Source organism: Theropithecus gelada, chromosome 11, assembly GCF_003255815.1.
Source record: "Theropithecus gelada isolate Dixy chromosome 11, Tgel_1.0, whole genome shotgun sequence".
Classification (NCBI taxonomy): Eukaryota; Metazoa; Chordata; class Mammalia; order Primates; family Cercopithecidae; genus Theropithecus; species Theropithecus gelada.
In genome coordinates this window covers 126,697,965-126,717,337 of record NC_037679.1, presented here as the reverse complement: position 1 = coordinate 126,717,337, position 19,373 = coordinate 126,697,965, and the positions used below count along the sequence as shown (strand labels likewise).

Genomic DNA, 19,373 nt, shown 5'->3' with positions numbered 1-19,373 from the left:
AAAGCAGAGAAAGGGAGTGACATTTCATAGAGGAGGTGACATTTGAGCTGGATCCCACAGGATGAATAGGGCTTTGCTGGAAGAGAGTCAGAGTGGACTGAACCTTCCAGACAGGAGGAGGAAGTGAGAGCAAAGGCTCCGGGGCTGGACAGAGCCTTTGCCTCAGCAGAGGCCGTGTGTTCCCTGTACTTATTTGCAACCAGAAGTCCTCGTCATTTACTTATTTTATAATTGACAGGAAAGATAATCAGAATAAAGCCACAGAGAGAGTTAAGATTCTCATATGTGACTCTGCCCTTTCATGTATTTAGAAACCAACTCAAATGATAACTTTTTTGAAGTTCTGAAACATGCATGTTAGTCTATTTCTTTTTTCCTTTTCCCAAAGGAGGGAAAAATACCCCGAGGATTCAGTATAATTGGGAAACTCATCAAACCTCTCTGGTCCCAGCTGCTTCCCTGAATGTTAAGGACAAGAGCAGCACATTTGACATTGGTCCTACTGTGGATAGGATTCGTCACCTACCATCTTTTAGTTAAATGCAAGGAGAAGGTCATTAACTTTTTGCGTTTAGCAGGATTTATATCCATTTGCTTGATAAAATCGATGAAAGTAACTAAAGCCTATTTTTAAACTTGGGATAAGTGCCAGACACGAGGGAGTCAAGTTATACAGTAAGTAGAGCTGTAGCCAGATTTCAGCCTTTATCGGAGCACTGCTGTGTCTGTAGTTCTCTCTTTCCGGGCTACAGCAAGTGCTGAAAGCCAAGGTGATAAAGGTGACAGGCTAAGGGAGCTGTTCTGAGCTGGGGAGGCTTCCATATGTCACTTTGTACTAATTCTGTGATTGCAGCTTGAAATGCAATATGACCAGTAAGCCATTTCCCATCATATTTTGAAGAAGACAACTTATAAATTAAGAATTAAGTTAATAAAATATGTCTAAAGCTGCCAAAGTACCTCAGGACAAATAGGATTTTGTTTTTGCATCTGATATGTATACTGCTACTGGGAAGATTTGGTATATCTGGCATTCATGTAGCTTATACAGTGTGAATTTATATTGTAAACTTATATTTTCTCAAAAACTTAAAAACAGGCAATGTGGCATGGTAACAGAGTAACAGGGTTCACCCAGAAGACATGGGTATATATCCCACAGTGCTATTTTGCCAGTCAAGGCCTTTCTTTCTGTAATTTAACTTATTAAAAGGAGGAAGCCGGCTGGGTGCAGTGGCTCACCCCTGTAATCCTAGCACTTTGGGAGGCCAAGGTAGGTGGATCACTTGAGGTCAGGAATTTGAGACCAGCCTGGCTGACATGGCAAAACCCCATCTCCACTCAGAATACAAAAACTAGCTGGGCGTGGTAGCGCACACCTGTAATCCCAGCAATTAGGGGGGCTGAGTGAGGCAGGAGAATTGCTTGAACTCAGGGGGCAGAGGTTGCAGTGAGCCAAGATCATGTTACTGCACTCCAGCCTGGGCGACAGAGTGAGACTCTGTATAAAAAAAAAAAAAAAGAGATAGTATGAATTTACCTTAAAACCTTACCATGAAATAAAAATTAGGGAATTAGGGAAATGTGAATTACAGATTGTTTTAACATAAATTGTGGTGTGTTCGTGTGTGTGTGTTTCTTTTTTTTTCTTTTTTTTTTTTTTGCTTTTAAGGAAGTATAATACAGGTTAAGTGTCGCTTACCCAAAATGCTTGAGACCAGAAGTATTTTGAATTTGGGGTTTTTCAGATTTGGGAATATTCGCATTACATTGGTTGAGCCTTCCTAATCCAAAAATCCAAGATCTGAATTACTCCCTTGGAGCATTATGTTAGCATTCAAAAAGTTTCAGATTTTGAAGTATTTCAGATTTCAGATTTTCAGATAAGGGATACTCAGCCTGTAATAGGAATAGATGAAGTGATGAAATAATCTGTTGGACCAGATTTACTTGACAGCTAAGAAATCTTTTTTGTTTGTTTTTGAGATGGAGTCTCACAGTCGCCTGAGCTGGAGTGCAGTGGTGCCATCTCTGCTCACTGCAAGCTCCGCCTCCCGGGTTCAAGCAATTCTCCTGCCTCAGCCTCCTGAGTAGCTGGGATTACAGGCATATGCACTGCCACGCCCAGCTAATGTTTTATTTTTAATAGAGACGGGGGTTCACCTTGTTGGCCAGGCTGGTCTCGAACTCCTGACCTCGTGATCCGCCCACCTCGACCTCCCAAAGTGCTGGGATTACAGGCATAAGCCACCGCACCCAGCCAGCTAAGAAATCTTTATCATGCATTTAAATGGCTTTAGACACAGTCCAACAGAATTGCTGTGGCCACTCTCCCATCTGTCTCTTATTCAGCAAATGTCTCCTCAGAAGGCAGTCAGCAAGAGGAAGTATTTATTCCTTATTACGTCCAGTGAAGCCTTAAAGGAATCAAGAGTACTTTCTTCTTAAGGTTCTTGCAATCTATTAATTAGATAATGTATATAAAACTCCTAACACTATACTGACACTTCTTAATGTTAGAAGTAGGAGGGAGAGGAGTTGTAATTTTTGCTTTATTATAATGATTGTGGTTGTTATTGTGGCTATTATTTTTATTATTTATATTGTTTTACAATTCTGATACTTATTTCCACCTTTCTAGACTTTTCTCCAGTCCTGTCAAAAGAATATGTAATATTGGAGCCTGTGTCCTAAATACCATTTATCTGTCTATGAAAGGGAGGCTAGAGTTTGATACATAGAAAATATGCAAATCTGCCCCGAGCCAGGCATGCAGCTCTCTGCTGAGCATAAACTGCTGGCAGTTAGGGTGTCCTTGCTAAGTGACAAACTTCGTCTGAAAGGGAAGCTCATGCCCATTCATGAAAACTTACTTCCTCAAAATTTCTGCATTAAGATAGTGAAAATGAGATCTTTACCAACTGCTCTTGGCAACTTAAAAGTTTCAAAATCAAATGTGAATGGAAGCCTAAGAGAAGGAAAGCCTTCAGTCTACAACCTAATGTTTCATTTCACCAACACTGTGTCTGCCTTTTAATTTCTTTAGATAATATTTTCAGACTAAAACAGGAAATCTCCTTGTTTAGATTAGGATTATTTGGCCTCTTCTTAAACACCCATAGGTTTCAAAATTTAAACCATCAATTTGTTTCCCATTGGTGGTTGTGCCTTTTCTCTAATAGCATGCGCTTTCTTACGTATTTGGAGAGAAGGAATATTTTTTAAATAACACATTTAAAAGTGTAAAGTTATTTTATCTGCTTAAACTGCTTGCATAGGTTTTATAAGTCTTTTAAAATACTCAATGCAATTGAGTATAAGAATTTAGGGTTAGTTTGCATTACTACTGAGGTTGACATAGTAAATGCATTTTTACTTCTGTTAATGAAAGTGATGCTATTCATTTTATATATGGACTATAAAGTTTTGTCTTAGGAAAAAACATACGTAATTCTGGATTCTTTAATAAAACTTCCCTTACTGCCTAGATTCCCAATTCTCTTCATTTTTATTATGCTCCAAGCTTTTATCACTTAACTTTGTTTAACTAGTACCTATGCACCCTTTATCACTTAATCTTCCCCTTCAATTATTTCATAGGTTTCAGTCTTAACTTCCTGAATTTACTGTAAGTTCCTTGATGACAGATAACTGCCTTATAGCTGGGGTATATTCTACAAGAATCTAAGTTGTGCTACACATAGTTGTTGATGAAGAAAGGTTCTAATCAGCATCAGTAAACTTCATCTGTTTGTATTACATTGGATGTCTTGATGCCACATCAAAATTAATATTAGAAATGTGCATCTACTTCTTCCGCAGGTTAACCAGCTTCGTGGCATCCCCAAGCTTCTGCAGCTCCTAAAAGTTCAGAATGAAGACGTTCAGCGAGCTGTGTGTGGGGCCTTGAGAAACTTAGTATTTGAAGACAATGACAACAAATTGGAGGTGGCTGAACTAAATGGGATACCTCGGCTGCTCCAGGTGCTGAAGCAAACCAGAGACTTGGAGACTAAAAAACAAATAACAGGTAGTGCTTACTGAATATTGTAGAACGTAACACATTTGCACCCCAGCCAGATGCCTTACGTCATCTCTTTTTCTTAAGTTTCCTGGAGCAAATGATTGATGGGCTCATTGTTATGCTATAGATGGCTTTAAAGGAACATGGTTACCTGCTGGCTTAGCCTCCAGATTTGAGCCATATTTGAATTCCTTTTTTTTTTTTTTTTTTTTTTTAGACAGAATCTTGCTCTATCACCCAGGCTGTAGTGCAGTGGCACAATCTTGGCTCACTGCAACCTCCAGCTCTGGGGTTCAAGCAATTCTGCTTCAGCCTCCCTAGTAGCTGGGATTACATGCATGTGCTACCACACCCAGCTAATTTTTGTATTTTTAGTAGAGACCATGTTTCTACTAAAGTTTAGTTTCACCATGTTGGCCAGGCTGGTCTCGAACTCCTGACCTCGTCCGCCCGCCTCGGCCTCCCAAAGTGCTGGGATTACAGGCATGAGCCATGAGCCACTGCGCCCAGCCTGAATTCCTTTTTTCTGAAAGGGAAAATGTTCTGCGGCTTTTGCTTGATATTCTTAATTAGGAACTCTATGCGCCTTTGACTAAATGTCTTTAAAACAACTTGACAAGACTCACTGTAATAAAAATTCTGCTTAAATTCACTAACAGCCCACTTTGTAGTTTAAGAACATGTAGGGTTTCACTGTTACCCAGGTGTCCTAAACCTTCTAAAGAAAACTGACAAGAATCACACTCAGTTGTTCGTATTATTTGCTCAACAACCGGCTTGCTGGATCTATAGAAAAAAAAATGAAATGGAGAGTCACGTAGTTTTCCCATGTGGAGAATCAATTTAATCAAATTAATCAAATATTAGAAGCTGTTTTTCCCAATCTTTCCATTATCTGGACTCCTCTCAGTACCACCTCCTTAGCTCACTGCAACCTTAAAGAAAGAAGAGTAACTGGATATGTTTGTTTTTTTAATTGTCTACTTCACATTTTTGTTCAAATACTGATTTGAGCAAATGTCTCCTTTTTATGCAATGAATTGGAGAGATGGACTAATCAGATAGAATTAAAACAACAGTGTTAGTAATATGTCCTCTAAGCATGAAGAGAAGGGGCTAGTTTCATTTAAATGAACAGTCATATGATAAAAGAGAAAATGATTTATTGATGTTCCAGAAAAATCACGCTCCCTGCTATCACCATCAGCTCTCCACTTGTGCTCCCTGCACACAGTACAAAGAGTGAAGGAGGGGCTGGGTGCAGTAGCTCATGCCTGTAATCCCAGCACTTTGGGAGACTAAGGCAGGGGGATTGCTTGAGCCCAGGAGTTCAAGATCAGCCTGGGCAACACAGTGGGACCCTGTCTGTACGAAAAATAAGGAATTAGCCAGGCGTGGTAGTGGTGTGTGCCTGTAGTCTCAGCTACTCGGGAGGCTGAGGTGGGAGGATTGCTTGAGCCCAGGAGGTTGAGTTTGGTACAGTGAGCCATGATTGCACCACTGTACTCCAGCCTGGGCAACAGAGTGAGACCTTATCTCAAAAGAATTAAAAAAGATTGCAGGAGGCATAACTGAGTGCAATCATCAGTAAATTTTTATTAAATATCTTCAGTGTCTCAGAGATGTACATACAGTTTCTAATTTAATTATCACAAAAACCTTGGGTTTCTAGATATTATCAGGTGTTATATGTCAGTTTTATAGATGAGGGAACAAATGCTCAAAGAATATATATCATAGAAGAGGTTTTTTTAAAATTAACTATGTATAATAGTTGACAGTGTTCTGGTAAATACTTTTAAAGGAAGTACTCCACAAATACTGTTTTAAATTGAATTGAATATATTTTGCTCTTCTACCTTATTCATTTAGTTATACGATAGGTTTAATTTCTCTATAAAGACTTTGTCATTGTCTCTACTCGCTTTGTATCTTAAAATATCACATTTTTAAAAAATTCAACATTCATGTTAGATTTGGGGTTACATGTGCAAGTGTGTCACATGGGTATATTGTGTGGTGCTGAGGTTTGGGGTACGAATGGTCCTGTCATCCAGGTACTCAGTGTAGTACCCAATAGATAGTTTTTCAACCCTTGCCCCCATCCTTTCCTCCCTGTTTTAGTCATCTTTATGTCCATGTATACCCAATGTTTAGCTCCCATTTGTAAGTGAGAATATGTAGTATTTGATTTTTTGTTTTTGCATTAATTTGCTTAGGATAATGACCTCCAGCTGTATCCATATTGCTAAATATCACATTTTAAATTCTGATGTATTTTAATTTTATAAAACTATGTGAGGTACCATGCTACTCTCTCTACTCTCTTTTTTTTTTTTTTTTTTTCCTTGAGATGGAGTCTTGCTTTGTCGCCCAGGCTGGAGTGCAGTGGCACGATCTCAGCTCACTGCAACCTCCACCTCCGGGGTTCAAGCAATTCTCCCTGCCTCAGTCTCCCAAGTAGCTGGGGTTACAGGCACTCACCACCACGCCCAGCTAATTTTTTGTATTTTTAGTAGAGACAGGGTTTCACCATGTTGGTCAGGCTGGTCTCGAGCTCCCGACCTCAGGGAATCCTCCTGCCTCCACCTCCCAAAGTGCTGGGATTACAGGCATGAGCCACCGCGCCTGGCTAGTACCGTGCTACCCTCTTGCCAGCATTTTGTCATGTCCCATGAGGGATTTCTTTTCATATCCATGATTTGTAGTAAAATGCCTGTAGAAATTAAAAGTGATTCCATTCATTTAACCAACATTTACAGAGCAGCTTTCAGAGGTCGGGCACTGAGAATCACAGCCTAGGAAGGGTGTGGATTTGGGTTTGTTTTTGTTTTTGTTTTTGTTTTTTTAAAGGATGGGGATCTCACTGTGCTGCCTAGGCTGGTCTCCTGGGCTCATGAGATCCTCCTGCCTCAGCCTCCTGAGTAGCTGGGACTACAGGGACACACCACTGCACCCACATTGGATTTTGTTTCTCCATCTACTAGTTTTATAGCCCCCGGAAAAGTTCATCACTTACCTCCATTCACATAGAGCAGAGGTAAGCAAACATTTTCTGTAAAGGGTAAGACAGTGAACATTTTAGCCTTTGTAGGTCATACAGATTCAGTAGCAATTCTCAATTGTGTTGTAATGCAAAAGCAGCAATAGACAGCATTTCCTGATGGGGTTATGTTTCATTGTGGACCTTAAAAGAGGAATAGGCTTTGGATTGGTGTATTGAAGGAGGATGAAAGTTATTCCTGGCAAAGTGAGCATCACTAGCAAGGCAAAGAGGCAGAAAGAAGCTAGCTGCCAGTCATTTAGAGGAAACATGGAAAATAGTGTGATTTGGAGTTAGGGTGCCTGATAGTTAGAAAGCTTGGGAAATGTGTGTGTGCTTGCATGTGTCGAGGGAACAAGCCATTGAAGCACGGTTCCTCTTCTGCATAGGCAATAGGAGACTAACATCAGAGAACATTCTGTGATGTTGATTCCATATGAAACCATTCAGGCATCATTAGATCAGCTATAGAGTTGATAAATGGAAGTTGATTGTACAGCACCCAGGATTTCTAGTATAAGCCAAACATCCCTCCTGGAGGGTGTTCATTACATGCTAATTGAACCGAACAGACATTTGAACATTTGATACAAATCCTTCTAAATTACTCCCTGTGGCTCTACTAATAGAAGAGCTAAATAAGGGCTTTCTGGGCCTCGGAAATAAATTGTTAACCTAATATAGACATGTTTATATCTTTGTTTAGAAACACAAAGAAAGTAAGTATATATGTGAATCTTACTGGTCTATTTCTTAGACCTTTTTTTTTTTTCTGAACCTCTATTATGTGTTGGTCACTAAGCTAGGGCTTTCTTTTTTTTTAATCCAGTTTCTCCTGACAACTCCATAAGAGGTGGAAGCATAATTGGTGATTTACATATGATCAGTATGAGACTCAGAGGGGTTAATTGCCCAAGGTTGTATAAATAGTAAAGTACAAAGCCCAGGTTTGAACCTAGTTGTATCTGAGTGTTTTGCTGTCATCCTGCCTACTTTTGAGGCACGTGATGACTCATTTCTGTAGTCTTTGAGACTCTCATCAGAGAGCTCTTCCTCGCTCCTGTTTGACCCTTCCTCTCTATTCTTTTTTTTTTTTTTTTTTTTTTTGAGAAGGAGTTTCACTCTTGTTACCCAGGCTGGAGTGCAATGGCGCGATCTCAGCTCACCGCAACCTCTGCCTCCCAGGTTCGAGCAATTCTCCTGCCTCAGCCTCCCGAGTAGCTGGGATTACAGGCATGAGCCACTATGCCGAGCTAATTTTGTATTTTTAGTAGAGACGGCGTTTCTCCATGTTGGTCAGGCTGGTCTCGAACCTCCTGACCTCAGGTGATCCGCTGGCCTCGGCCTTACAAAGTGCTGGGATTACAGGCGTGAGCCACCGTGCCCGGCCCCCTCTCTTCTTGTCTCTGCCTTGGTTCAAGCTGTCTTCATCTCTCGCTCTACTCCTGCAGTAGTAGCCTCTTTCTTACCTGGCCGCTGGGATTCAGTATTGCACATCGCCAGACTATCCTCCATTCTGCTTCTAGTGTTGTCTTTCTAATAAACATACTGTCCCACTGTGCTCCCTGCTTCCCATGAGATGAAGCCCGTACTCTGTAGTATCCCACACAAAGGTGTTATGATGTGAGCCTGATGATCATTGGCAGCAGGGTCTCCTCTCATCTTCTTCCAGCCTAAGTTCTGAAATCCTAAAGAACCTGCTGGTCTGCTCTATGCCTGTTTTCTGTCTTGGTGTCTGTCTCTCCTGCTGTCTTAGAGTGGAATCCTTTTGCACACTTAAACTGCCTGGAGAACCCGCTCATCCTTCAATAGTTGGCTCAACTTCACTTCTCTGAAGCATTTCAGATGCCATCTTTCCATACTTTACTCTCAGTTTCCTCCCGACTTTCAGCAGAATTTTGAAGAAAGGGGCGTCTCTGAGCCGCGTTTGCATCATTTAATATTAAGTTGCCACTTCTGCCATGCCATGTATTTAATCGCAGAATGAGCTGTGGTGCTCACGTTAGTTTCTCAACAACTGTGGATGTCTGACCAAATGTGAAAAAGAGTCTTCTGGCCTGGAAATACCTAGAATACATACCAGTAAGAGAGTCGGTGTGTTTTAAGATAAGACCTTCATTTTTCTAGCCAAAATATACAAAATGAACCATCTGTTTCTACACGTGCATAAGAAGTTTAGCATCACTGGGAACGAATCTAAACTCACTGACTTTCCTGACATTTCCAGTAGTAGCCTAGGAGCTTCTCTTCTAATGAAAGAACTTTAGGATCAAAGACACCCCCATTCCCCTTACCCCGGTGAGATTGTTCTTTCTCCCTTACTGAGTGAGTGTGGTAGTGTTCCCGTAATTGAAATGAGAACGGCACATCTTAGTCTCAGAAGTTCATCTTCAAGGTCACTGAGTAGTGAGCATTGGCTGGAGTGAGCAGGGATATACCTTGGATGAAAACGGACAAGTCATGGTAAGAGTGCAGCGGGGGTTCTTATCCCTCTCTCATTACATATGAAAGAGTCAGAGGTGATGGTCAGTGAAATGTGCTGAAACTGCGTATTAATCTCTGCATGTTTTGTAGAAGTACTTAATTGGATTGCTATATTTTAATAAAATACTCAAAATGTTTTGCTATAAAATATTATGTACTTTAAGTAATTGTATATTATTTTATTCTACATTCATAATGTATAACAAGGTACCCTGGGTTTATATGTAACTTGAAATACATGACTTTTTTAATAACCTGATATTCCAGGTAAGTTTTGCAAAATTTAGGTGAAAGGAGGGGTATATCTATGTAAGGGAAATTGTAAAACAAACAAACAAACAAACAAAAAATCCTCCCACTCTTTGACCACTTTGAAAAACACGGTTAAAAAGAACCAGTTTTCTTTCTTGTCCTTGTTCGAGTGGTCATTGTCATCATCTTTTTCTCCTCATTCTTTTTCACTGAAGATAGGGATTTATTTAATCAGAAAATTTGGAAGTTTTGCTGCCTAAGTGTTAAGGCAGATTTGTTAAATTACTATATTTTCTGTCCTAGAGGTCATTATTTTTATTTATTTATTTATTTATTTATCTTGAGACGGAGTCTCACTCTGTCGCCTAGGCCAGAGTGCAGTGGCGCTATCTTGGCTCACTGCAATGTCCGCCTCCATGGTTCACGCCATTCTCCTGCCTCAGCCTCTGAGTAGCTGGGACTACAGGTGCCCGCCACCACGCCCAGCTAATTTTTTTTTTTTGTATTTTTAGTAGAGACAGGGTTTCACCATGTTAGCCATGATGGTCTTGATCTCCTGACCACATGATCCACCCGCCTTGGCCTCCCAAAGTGCTGGGATTATAGGCGTGAGCCACTGTGCCCGGCTGAGGCCATTATTATTAAACATGAGTTGTAATATCTAAGATCCCTTTACTGGTTAGCTATTTTTTGCAAACATCACAGTTGGCAATAAATTTCTGGATAATAGGAGTTATCATTGTCTCTTATAATTGATAATTATTCTAATTATATCCCTTAACAGTGTCCAGATCCCTTTCTTTTTGGCTAGAATGAGAGCCTCATGGTAGAAAATTACAGGCAGACAGACCATCTGCAACAAAGAACTATACTAGTAGACATTAAGACACTATGAATAAATTGACCAACAGTTAAAGATGAGACACATGAAAACCCAAACTGTAAATATTATATTAGGTAGTCCAGAATCTGATCATCGAAGGGACATCTCTTCGGAATCATCTAGTCCATTGGTTTCATCATGCCCAAAACTGGAATCATTTTTTTAAAATATAAGTCCTGAACTCCATCCCGAGATTCTGGCTCAGCAAATTTGGGGCATGGCCCAAGACTGTGAGTCTGTTTTGTCACTGGGCTCATTTGGAAACCACTCCTCTAGTCTAACACTTTAATTTCAGGGTGAAAGCCCTCGTCTACTTTCTGATAAGGGATAAGCTAATTTTTATTCCCTCCAGTGATAGAGCTGGGTCTTACAAGTAGTTCCTTCTGTTTTCGTCAAAGCTCTCTTAGAAGTTTATCCTTTCAGTGAGCCAAAATCTCCTTCTTTAGAATTTCCACTCATTGGTTCTGGTTTTGCCTCCTCCAGTGATACGAAATGATATCTAGTTGTTTAAATTTGCATTTCTTTAGTTACTAGAGAACATGGATTGCTTTGTAGATTAGCTCCTAATATCAGTTGGTTCTGTGTTGTGTACCTTCCCAATTTTTCTACTGGTGTTTCACTTTTTAGTGATTTATAAGAACTCTATATATTAAGAATATTAACCTTTTATCTCATCTTGTACATATTTTCCCAGTTTGTAGTTGGTTACTCACTGATTTTGTTTGAGGGTGTGTGTGTGTACGCATATGTAATCCTGAATCTCTACTGAACATCTTAGTTCTTTCACAGCTTTCATGCCACCCAGAAATTTGACAGGCATGACATTTCTATGCAAAATCCTATATTAGAAATTCTAAAATTATACTGAAACTTCCGAAATTGTATACTTTTGTAGAAATAACAGAGCATGCCAAGCTCTAAAGGATATTGACTGTTGAAGGAAAATTCCACTCCCTTTGTTCCAATTAATCCTCTCTGGTTTTTATTGTAAGGTGTACTTTTCCTTTGAGTGCCCTGTGTGGTCCTTTTTAAAAGGAGGAAATGTCATTATGCTTCACGTTCTTAAGCTTCTGGCAGGCAGAGACTATTAATTTGTTTGCTTATTTAGAACTAAAGAAGCTTTTTTTCTTCTTCTTCATTTCTCTCTTCTTTCTAACTTGCTTTTGTAGCTTAGTAACCAAAATTCAACCTCAGACTTGCCTTTAAATTGTTTTCAACCACCTTCTGAGTTTTATCTGTCCCTCTTCCAGGGCCTCTTAAGGAGAAGTGGGAGGAATGAAGTCATTGTGTTACAAAACCTGTGGCTGAGGGACACTGCTCCTTAACTCCAAATGCTAGTTTGATCAGGAAAAGACCTCCTCATAAGCCAGAAATCTAGTCCTCACAAGACACCAGACCCAGTGTCACTGTATCTAATGAAAGCTCTGTGTAGGCTCCAATGGAAATCTGGTTACAGTTTCAAAAAGTAGCTACCTTTGCACAGCGGAAGCAAACTGTTTAAGCCCAAAAGACTGCCTGAAGCCTAATGTGTTCTAATTGGTTGGACCAAATGTAAGTATACTGAGTAATTACCAAGCTTTAACTATACAGACTGTTATTTCAGGGGAGATGATGATTGCCACAGAGTTCAGCCAAGTCTGCCACATTTGCTGTGTTCATAAAGGAGCCTGCTCCGAGTACCTATGCTTCCTCTTTCCTTTGCACAGACCACAGTCAATTTAAGAAGTAGGAATTTTGGGCTGGGCGCGGTGGCTCATGCCTATAATCCCAGAACTTTGGGAGGCCGAGGCGGGTGGATCATGAGGTCGGGAGTTTGAGACCAGCCTGACCAACATGGTGAGACCCCTGTCTCTACTAAAAATACCAAAAAATTAGCAGCGTGTGGTGATGTGCACCTGTAATCCCAGCTACTCAGGAGGCTGAGGCAGGAGAATCACTTGAACCCAGAAGGCGGAGGTTGCAGTGAGCCGAGATTGCGCCACTGCACTCCAGCCTAGGCGACAGAGTAAGACTCTGTCTCAAAACAAAAAGTAGGAATTGCTGGGCCAGGCACAGTGGCTCACGCCTGTAATCCCAGCACTTTGGGAGGCCGAGGTGGGCAGATCACCAGGTCGAGTTCGAGACCAGCCTGGCCAACATGGTGAAACCCCGTCTCTGCTGAGAATACAAAAATTAGCCAGGCATGGTGGCGCGTGCCTGTAATCCCAGCTACTCGGGAAGCTGAGGAAGGAAAATGTCTCAAACTTGGGAGGCAGAGGTTGCAGTAGCCAAGATCGCACCACCGCACTCCAGCCTGGGCAACAAAGTAGTACTCCGTCTCAAGGGAAAAAAAAGAAGTAGGAATTGTTGCCTGGGCAGCAAGGAGGATAGGGTAGAAAGGGAAGAGTCATCCCTTCTCTTTCTGCCCCTTCTTCTCCTTTTCCTGGGCATTAGTGAGTTAGGGTAACCTATTGCAGTATGAAAGATGATGAGGCGGGCCAGGCAATGGCTCACGACTGTAATCCCAGCACTTTGGGAGACTGAGGCAGCAGATCATTTGAGGTCAGGAGTTTGAGACCAGCCTGGCCAACATGGTGGAACCCGTCTCTACTAAAAATACAAAAATTAGTCAGGCATGGTGGAGGGCGCCTGTAATTCCAGCTACTTGGGAGGCTGAGGCAGGAGCATCACTTGAACCTGGGAGGCGGAGATTGCAATGAACCGAGATCAAGCCGCCACTGCACTCCAGCATGGGCAATAGAGTGAGACCCAGTCTCAAAAAAAAAAAAAAAAAAAAAAAAAAAAAAAGATGGTGAGGCAACTCTACACCTGCTGGGAGTCCCTGGAATAGCAAGCAATCGGTGTACAGTCTTCCTTCCACTGAATCTGAAGCATTCGAGCTCCAAATTTCAAAAAAAAAAAAAATCGTAAATATATATACCACTTTCTGTTCTCTCTCAGTACCCAGCCTCAGTCTCTATGTCACAGTATATACCTTAGAAATTACAACATGCTATTATCTCAGTTTCTTCAGATTAGCCCATATGGTCTTTCTCTTTAATATGGGGGATTCAAGAGGAAAGAGAAAATTTAATGAGTAAAGAGGGTACTAATCTTTGACCATGCAAGTTGGCAGATAGGGGAGATCCTCTTGTCTCTCCTTCACTGCCAAACTATAAAACTATACATGAGGTAGCCAGAATAAATAGCTGGAGGATGTGATTCTGTGATTGGGTAGCAGTCAATAACATTAATTGGTGATGTTGATCAGCTTCCTGTTGACAGGCATGGAGAAAGGCTTTCTGCAGACCCTCCCTGCTCTTACTGGGAGGCACAATGTCAGGTGAAAGTTACAGTTAGTGGGGAAGGAGATAGGGAAGATATTTTCCCATGTTTATCTAAGGGAGAAAAAAAATACAACTCTTTAAAAATGTTGAAGTTTTAGTTACAATAGGACCGTTTTAAGCCTCCCTGCTGGTGAGCCCAGACTTTATTATCTCAGTCAGGTCAGCTTTGTGGTAGGGCCCTTTAAGAGAAACAGCAATAAATGCTTAAGTATGTGTGGCTTTTATTTATCTATCTGATGAGTTTAAACCTGCACAGTGGGTAGCCTAAGCCGTATATTTATTGTTCACGTGGGTCAGCCTCCATCACCATCTAATGAGTTCTTATTGGGTTCTTCCATTTGGGAAAGGGGCTGCCCGCCCCACCCCACCCCCAAATTTTTTTGTGACTTAGTCGTAGCCCTGGAGTTGATGGCCTTCACGGAACTTGCCAGCAGTCATTTTGGTCCCACCCTGCACTGTCTTCATGTTAACTCTGTGCTTTTCTAGGTTTGCTGTGGAATTTGTCATCTAATGACAAACTCAAGAATCTCATGATAACAGAAGCATTGCTTACGCTGACCGAGAATATCATCATCCCCTTTTCTGGGTGGCCTGAAGGAGACTACCCAAAAGCAAATGGTTTGCTCGATTTTGACATATTCTACAACGTCACTGGATGCCTAAGGTAATGCTACCTGTACCCTGCCCTGATAGAAGATGTAATCAAAAATTAGGTAGCCCCAAGGAAGTCAGGATATGTTCTGCCTTTGGTTCTTTCTCTAGTTACACTGTTTGTTTGTTTGTTTGTTTGTTTAAAAAAAAAAAAATACAGAGTCTCGCTCTGAGGCCCAGGCTGGAGTACAGTGATCTGCCTGCCTCAGCCTCCCAAAGTGCTGGGATTACAGGCATGAGCCACTGTGCCCGGCCTACACAGTTGATTTTTTGAGAGACTCTATTTGGATGGTAACTGAAAAAATTTATTACGATAATATGTTTATTTTATCTCCATAGTTAATCACACAGTAATACATATCAAATACCAATTTTGTGTAAAACGTTATGTTAGCTACTGAAGGCTATACAAAGATGAATAAGAAAACCCTTGGCTGGGTGCAGTGGCTTACACTTGAAATCCCAGCACTTTGGGAGGCTGAGACAGGAGGATCACTTGAGGTCAGGAGTTCAAGACCAGCCTGGGCAACATAGCAAGACCCTGTCTCCACAAAAAAATGAAAACAATTAGCTGGGCATGGTGGTGTGCACACGTAGTCCCACCTACTCGGGAGGCTGGGACAGAGAATCTCTTGAGCACAGGAGGTTTGAGGTTCCAGTGAGCCCTGATTGCACCACTGCACTCCAGCCTGAGTGACAGAGCAAGACCCTGTCTCAAAACATACAAAACAAGAATATCTGTAAGGGATGTTTATTGGAGCAGGGGACACAGATAGAAGACAGCAGCAGTTCTCAAAGCTGGCCACAGGTCCAGCACCACCTGGAAGTTGTTAGAATTCTCAGGTCCCACCCCAGACCTCCTGAGTCAGAAATGCTCAAGGTCAGGCCCAGCAGTCTAGTTTTAACAAGCCTCTAGGTGATTCTGACAGACACTGAAGTTTGCGAACTAAGATGTCAAAGGTGCAAGTGAAGCGCTGCGGGAATGCAGAACAAAGGACCATTCATGGCGTCTGGTGAGATCAGAAGGGCACTAGAGAAGAGATGTCAAGTGAGCCGGGCCTTGCTGGACTATTTCGGTAGTCAGAAATTCTCTAAAGATAAAGGACCACATTCTTGAAAGGCGTAAGAAGTGCCTAAATGGCCTTCCTTGAATCCATCTTCTGTACTGCCCATTGAATCTGCTTTTCTAGTGCACTTTTGATCCATCGCTCACCTGCTTAAACACATTTCACGTCTTAAAGTTTCTCTTTGGCTCCCATTGCCTTACCACATAAAACAGAGTTCTTAGTGTGGCAGATGTATTAGGACTGTTTCCGTTGAAAATGGTGGAGACCAAACTTAAACTCACTGAAACAAGTAGGAATTCATTGGCCCATGTGGCTGAGATATTGCAGGTCACTTGAGGAAGTGAAGGAAGTATACCAGGAACCATGGCCGTATTCCCTTTTTGGGACAGAATTCAGCATTCCTGGGACTCACTCTTTTTCTATTTGTATCTCATCTCTTCTTGCTCTTCTTTTTTCCTAGTGGGCTCATTTCCTGCAAATGCAAACAAGCCGCCTCTGCTAAATAACTTAATCATAGGCAGCCCTTGCTTAGCCACACACACAAAAAAGTGCACGTCTTTCTTAAAATGATTGTGCCAATCACAGGGAAAGTTTTTTCCTGGCCTGGCTTCAGAAAGGGGCACATCATTTGAGCCACTTTTGACCTGGATTGTCCAAGCCTGGATCAGATACCTGCTTTTATAGCAAGGACAGCAAGATATATTACCATAAGAAAAGGGTGGAAGAACTTGCTGGGTGAACCAAACAAAAATGGAAGACACATTGGTCCATGACAGTATACACAGCCCTTTTCAGTCTATCCACAACCTTCATTACCACCTTTTTTCCCACAAATATACTTCATACCCACCGAAGTACTTGCTTTTCCTTAGATGTCATAGTACTTTCTTATCAAGACCTTATTTAATTGTATTTGCCTGGTAAACATTTTCTATTATCTGCCTATTGAATACTTAATCTCCTAATGATTTAAAACCAAAGATAAAGTTTATGTTTTCTATGAAACATTTTCCAGCTTCCCCAGCAAAAGCTAGTGCTTGTTCCTGAGGGTTCAAACGGGAATTTGTAGGCAAGTCACCACCGTTACTGATTTTGTCACATAGCTGTATTATGTTAGTTGTTTACATACCTTTTCCACTATTAATAGATTGTGAATGCCATAGAAGCTAAGCCTATGCATTTAAAAACCATCTTTAATGCCTAACACTTAGCAAAGTTTTCAGCATATAGTAAGTGAGCAAGGTATTTGAATAAAATGAATAAATGAATGAGTGAACAAATGAAAATACATGGTGAATTTGGTGAATAGTCGAGTCTGATAAGAGTGTGGAGTTTGTGGTAGAAAGTAATCAAACAGAAATTGGAAACATAGGCTAAAGCCAGATAGTGGGGATCTTGAGGATCACATTAAGGAGTTAACTTTTTTTTAAATTTCCGATTCAGGAAGTACATGTACAGGTTTGTTACACAGGTACATTGTGTGATGCCAAGGTTTGGCCTTCTAATGTGCCCATCACTCAGATAGTGAACTTAGTACCCAATAGATGGATTTTCAACCCTTTTTCCTACTCTGTCCCTCCCTGCTTTTGAAATCCCCAATGTTTGTTGTTCCCATTTTTGTATCTATTTGTATCCAGTGTTTAGCTCCCATTTTTAAGTGAGAATATATGATATTTGGTTTTCTGCTGCTGCATTAATTTGCTTAGAATAATGGCCTCCAGCTGCATCCATGTTGCTGCAAAGGACATGATTTCATTCTTTTTCATGGCTGTGTAGTATTCCATGGTATATGTGTACCACATTTTCCTTATCCAGTCCCCTATTGATAGGCATCTAGCCATGTCTTTGTTATTGTGAACTGCTGTGATGAACATGCGAGCGCATGTGCCTTTTCGGTAGAACAATTTATTTTCCTTTGTATATACACCCAGTAATGGGATTGCTGGATTGAATGGTAATTTTATTTTTAGTTCTTTGAGAAACAGGAGTTAATTTTTTTTCTTCTGTAAGCAAAATTAGCTAGTATGGAGGACAGAGATATGATAATTTTTGTGGGAAGAAGAAGAATGATAGTATCAACAGGGAAAGGTGTATTGTGAAGGTAAAAATCTAAAGGCAACGATGCTAGTTACAAATCTCTTCCTGTAGTCTCCCCTTACGATTGATGAGTAGAAGATATACATTGGTTGGTTGTAGCAATGCCCTGGTTGGCACACATTTTTCAGAACATATAGTAGCTGAATACACTCTAGTCAGAATAGCACTGTTTTAAACAGTGTTTGCAAAACAGTCCAGAACACTTATTTGAATTTCACCTTCCAAAAGCAGAATATAGCCAAAATCTGGGAAGTGAGTACCATAATATATATGTTTACTAAACTGTCCCTTCCGATTTCATCTGTATATCTCATTTATAACAATAATAGCTAACATTTATTGTTGTTATGTTCTAGAAACTGCTCTAAATGCCTTATGAGGTTTTTCTCAGTTTATTCTCAGCACCAGCCCCTACAAGGTAGGTTTTCCTCATTTTATAGATGAGGAAACAACCTTAAAGAGGTTGAGTGATTTTCCTAAAGTCATATGGCTAGCAGTAGACAGTTGAAATTCAAATGCGGGAAGCTTGTCTTCAAAGCCGAAGGTCTTAGTATGCTAGATACATTAGTATTTGTCACATGTCCACAGATTGTGCTTAGGTGGATACAGCCCCTGCCCTTCATAGTCTCAAGACACCACAGGGTCAGATATTGCCAATTTATAGGCATATTCAGTTGTCATTATGGGCATTGTATCAGCATTTCAGTGTTGTTCTTTTGAAGTTCTGTGCATGTAGAACTCTGCACTGCATTTCATATAATCAAAGAAGATACAAAGATGAAGTATATGAAATGAGACACCTTTCCAAGGTAGGAGATGGCATTGTAGACAACTTCAGGGTAGATGTCATCACAATGGATAGAAAGGCCACCGGGAGAATATTCAGGATATGAGTCAGAATGTAAGAAAAGACCTCCATGGACGGAGCTTGCAGTGAGCTGAGATCGGGCCACTGCACTCCAGCCTGGGCGACAGAGCGAGACTCTGTCTCAAAAAAAAAAAAAAGAAAAGAAAAGACCTCCAGGAACCTGCAGTCACATAGCATTGATTTCCAGGACATAGAGGTGTCTGCTAAGTAGTTGCTCATTTATGTCTCCAGCTCACTCTTAAAAATTTTTAAGACAGATGTTGACTGGTTCTAGTAAGAGTTAATCTTAGCTATATTTTTAAAAATCATGAATGTTACTGAATATCTTAATTGCCACAAATTGATTGGTGTTATTTTCTCCCTACATGTATTCAGAGCCGACAGTGAACTAAATTGAGTAGTATTTCGAGCATTGTGTTTGATTTAGATTACTATAATAAATTCTTTCCGTCTATTTTGGAGAAAAACTTGTGCATACACCAGTGACTTTCTCCACTTACTAGACTTGACGTTGAGATCATTTCTGGTCTGCACGTGGCAATGGTGCTGAGCAAATCTGCTCTGTAGGTAGAATGTTTGCTTAACTAACGAACTTGTAGCAGTGACTTCAGTTCTGCCCACCTGAAGCTTCTATAGTGAGGTCACTTCTCTAAGAGAACATGCATAATTTATCCTTCA

At 40.8% G+C, this 19,373-nt stretch overlaps 1 protein-coding gene across 2 annotated transcripts in view; it reads left to right on the top strand.

Moving 5' to 3' along the window:
- The window catches only part of PKP2 (plakophilin 2), a 109,188-nt gene that overhangs the window by 43,878 nt on the left and 45,937 nt on the right, over positions 1-19,373 (top strand). For both annotated transcript variants that reach the window (XM_025403471.1, XM_025403470.1), the window contains exons 5-6: positions 3,823-4,030; positions 14,499-14,676. In XM_025403471.1, coding sequence (XP_025259256.1) covers positions 3,823-4,030; positions 14,499-14,676 — 386 coding nt within the window. The remainder of the gene's footprint in view (positions 1-3,822; positions 4,031-14,498; positions 14,677-19,373) is intronic.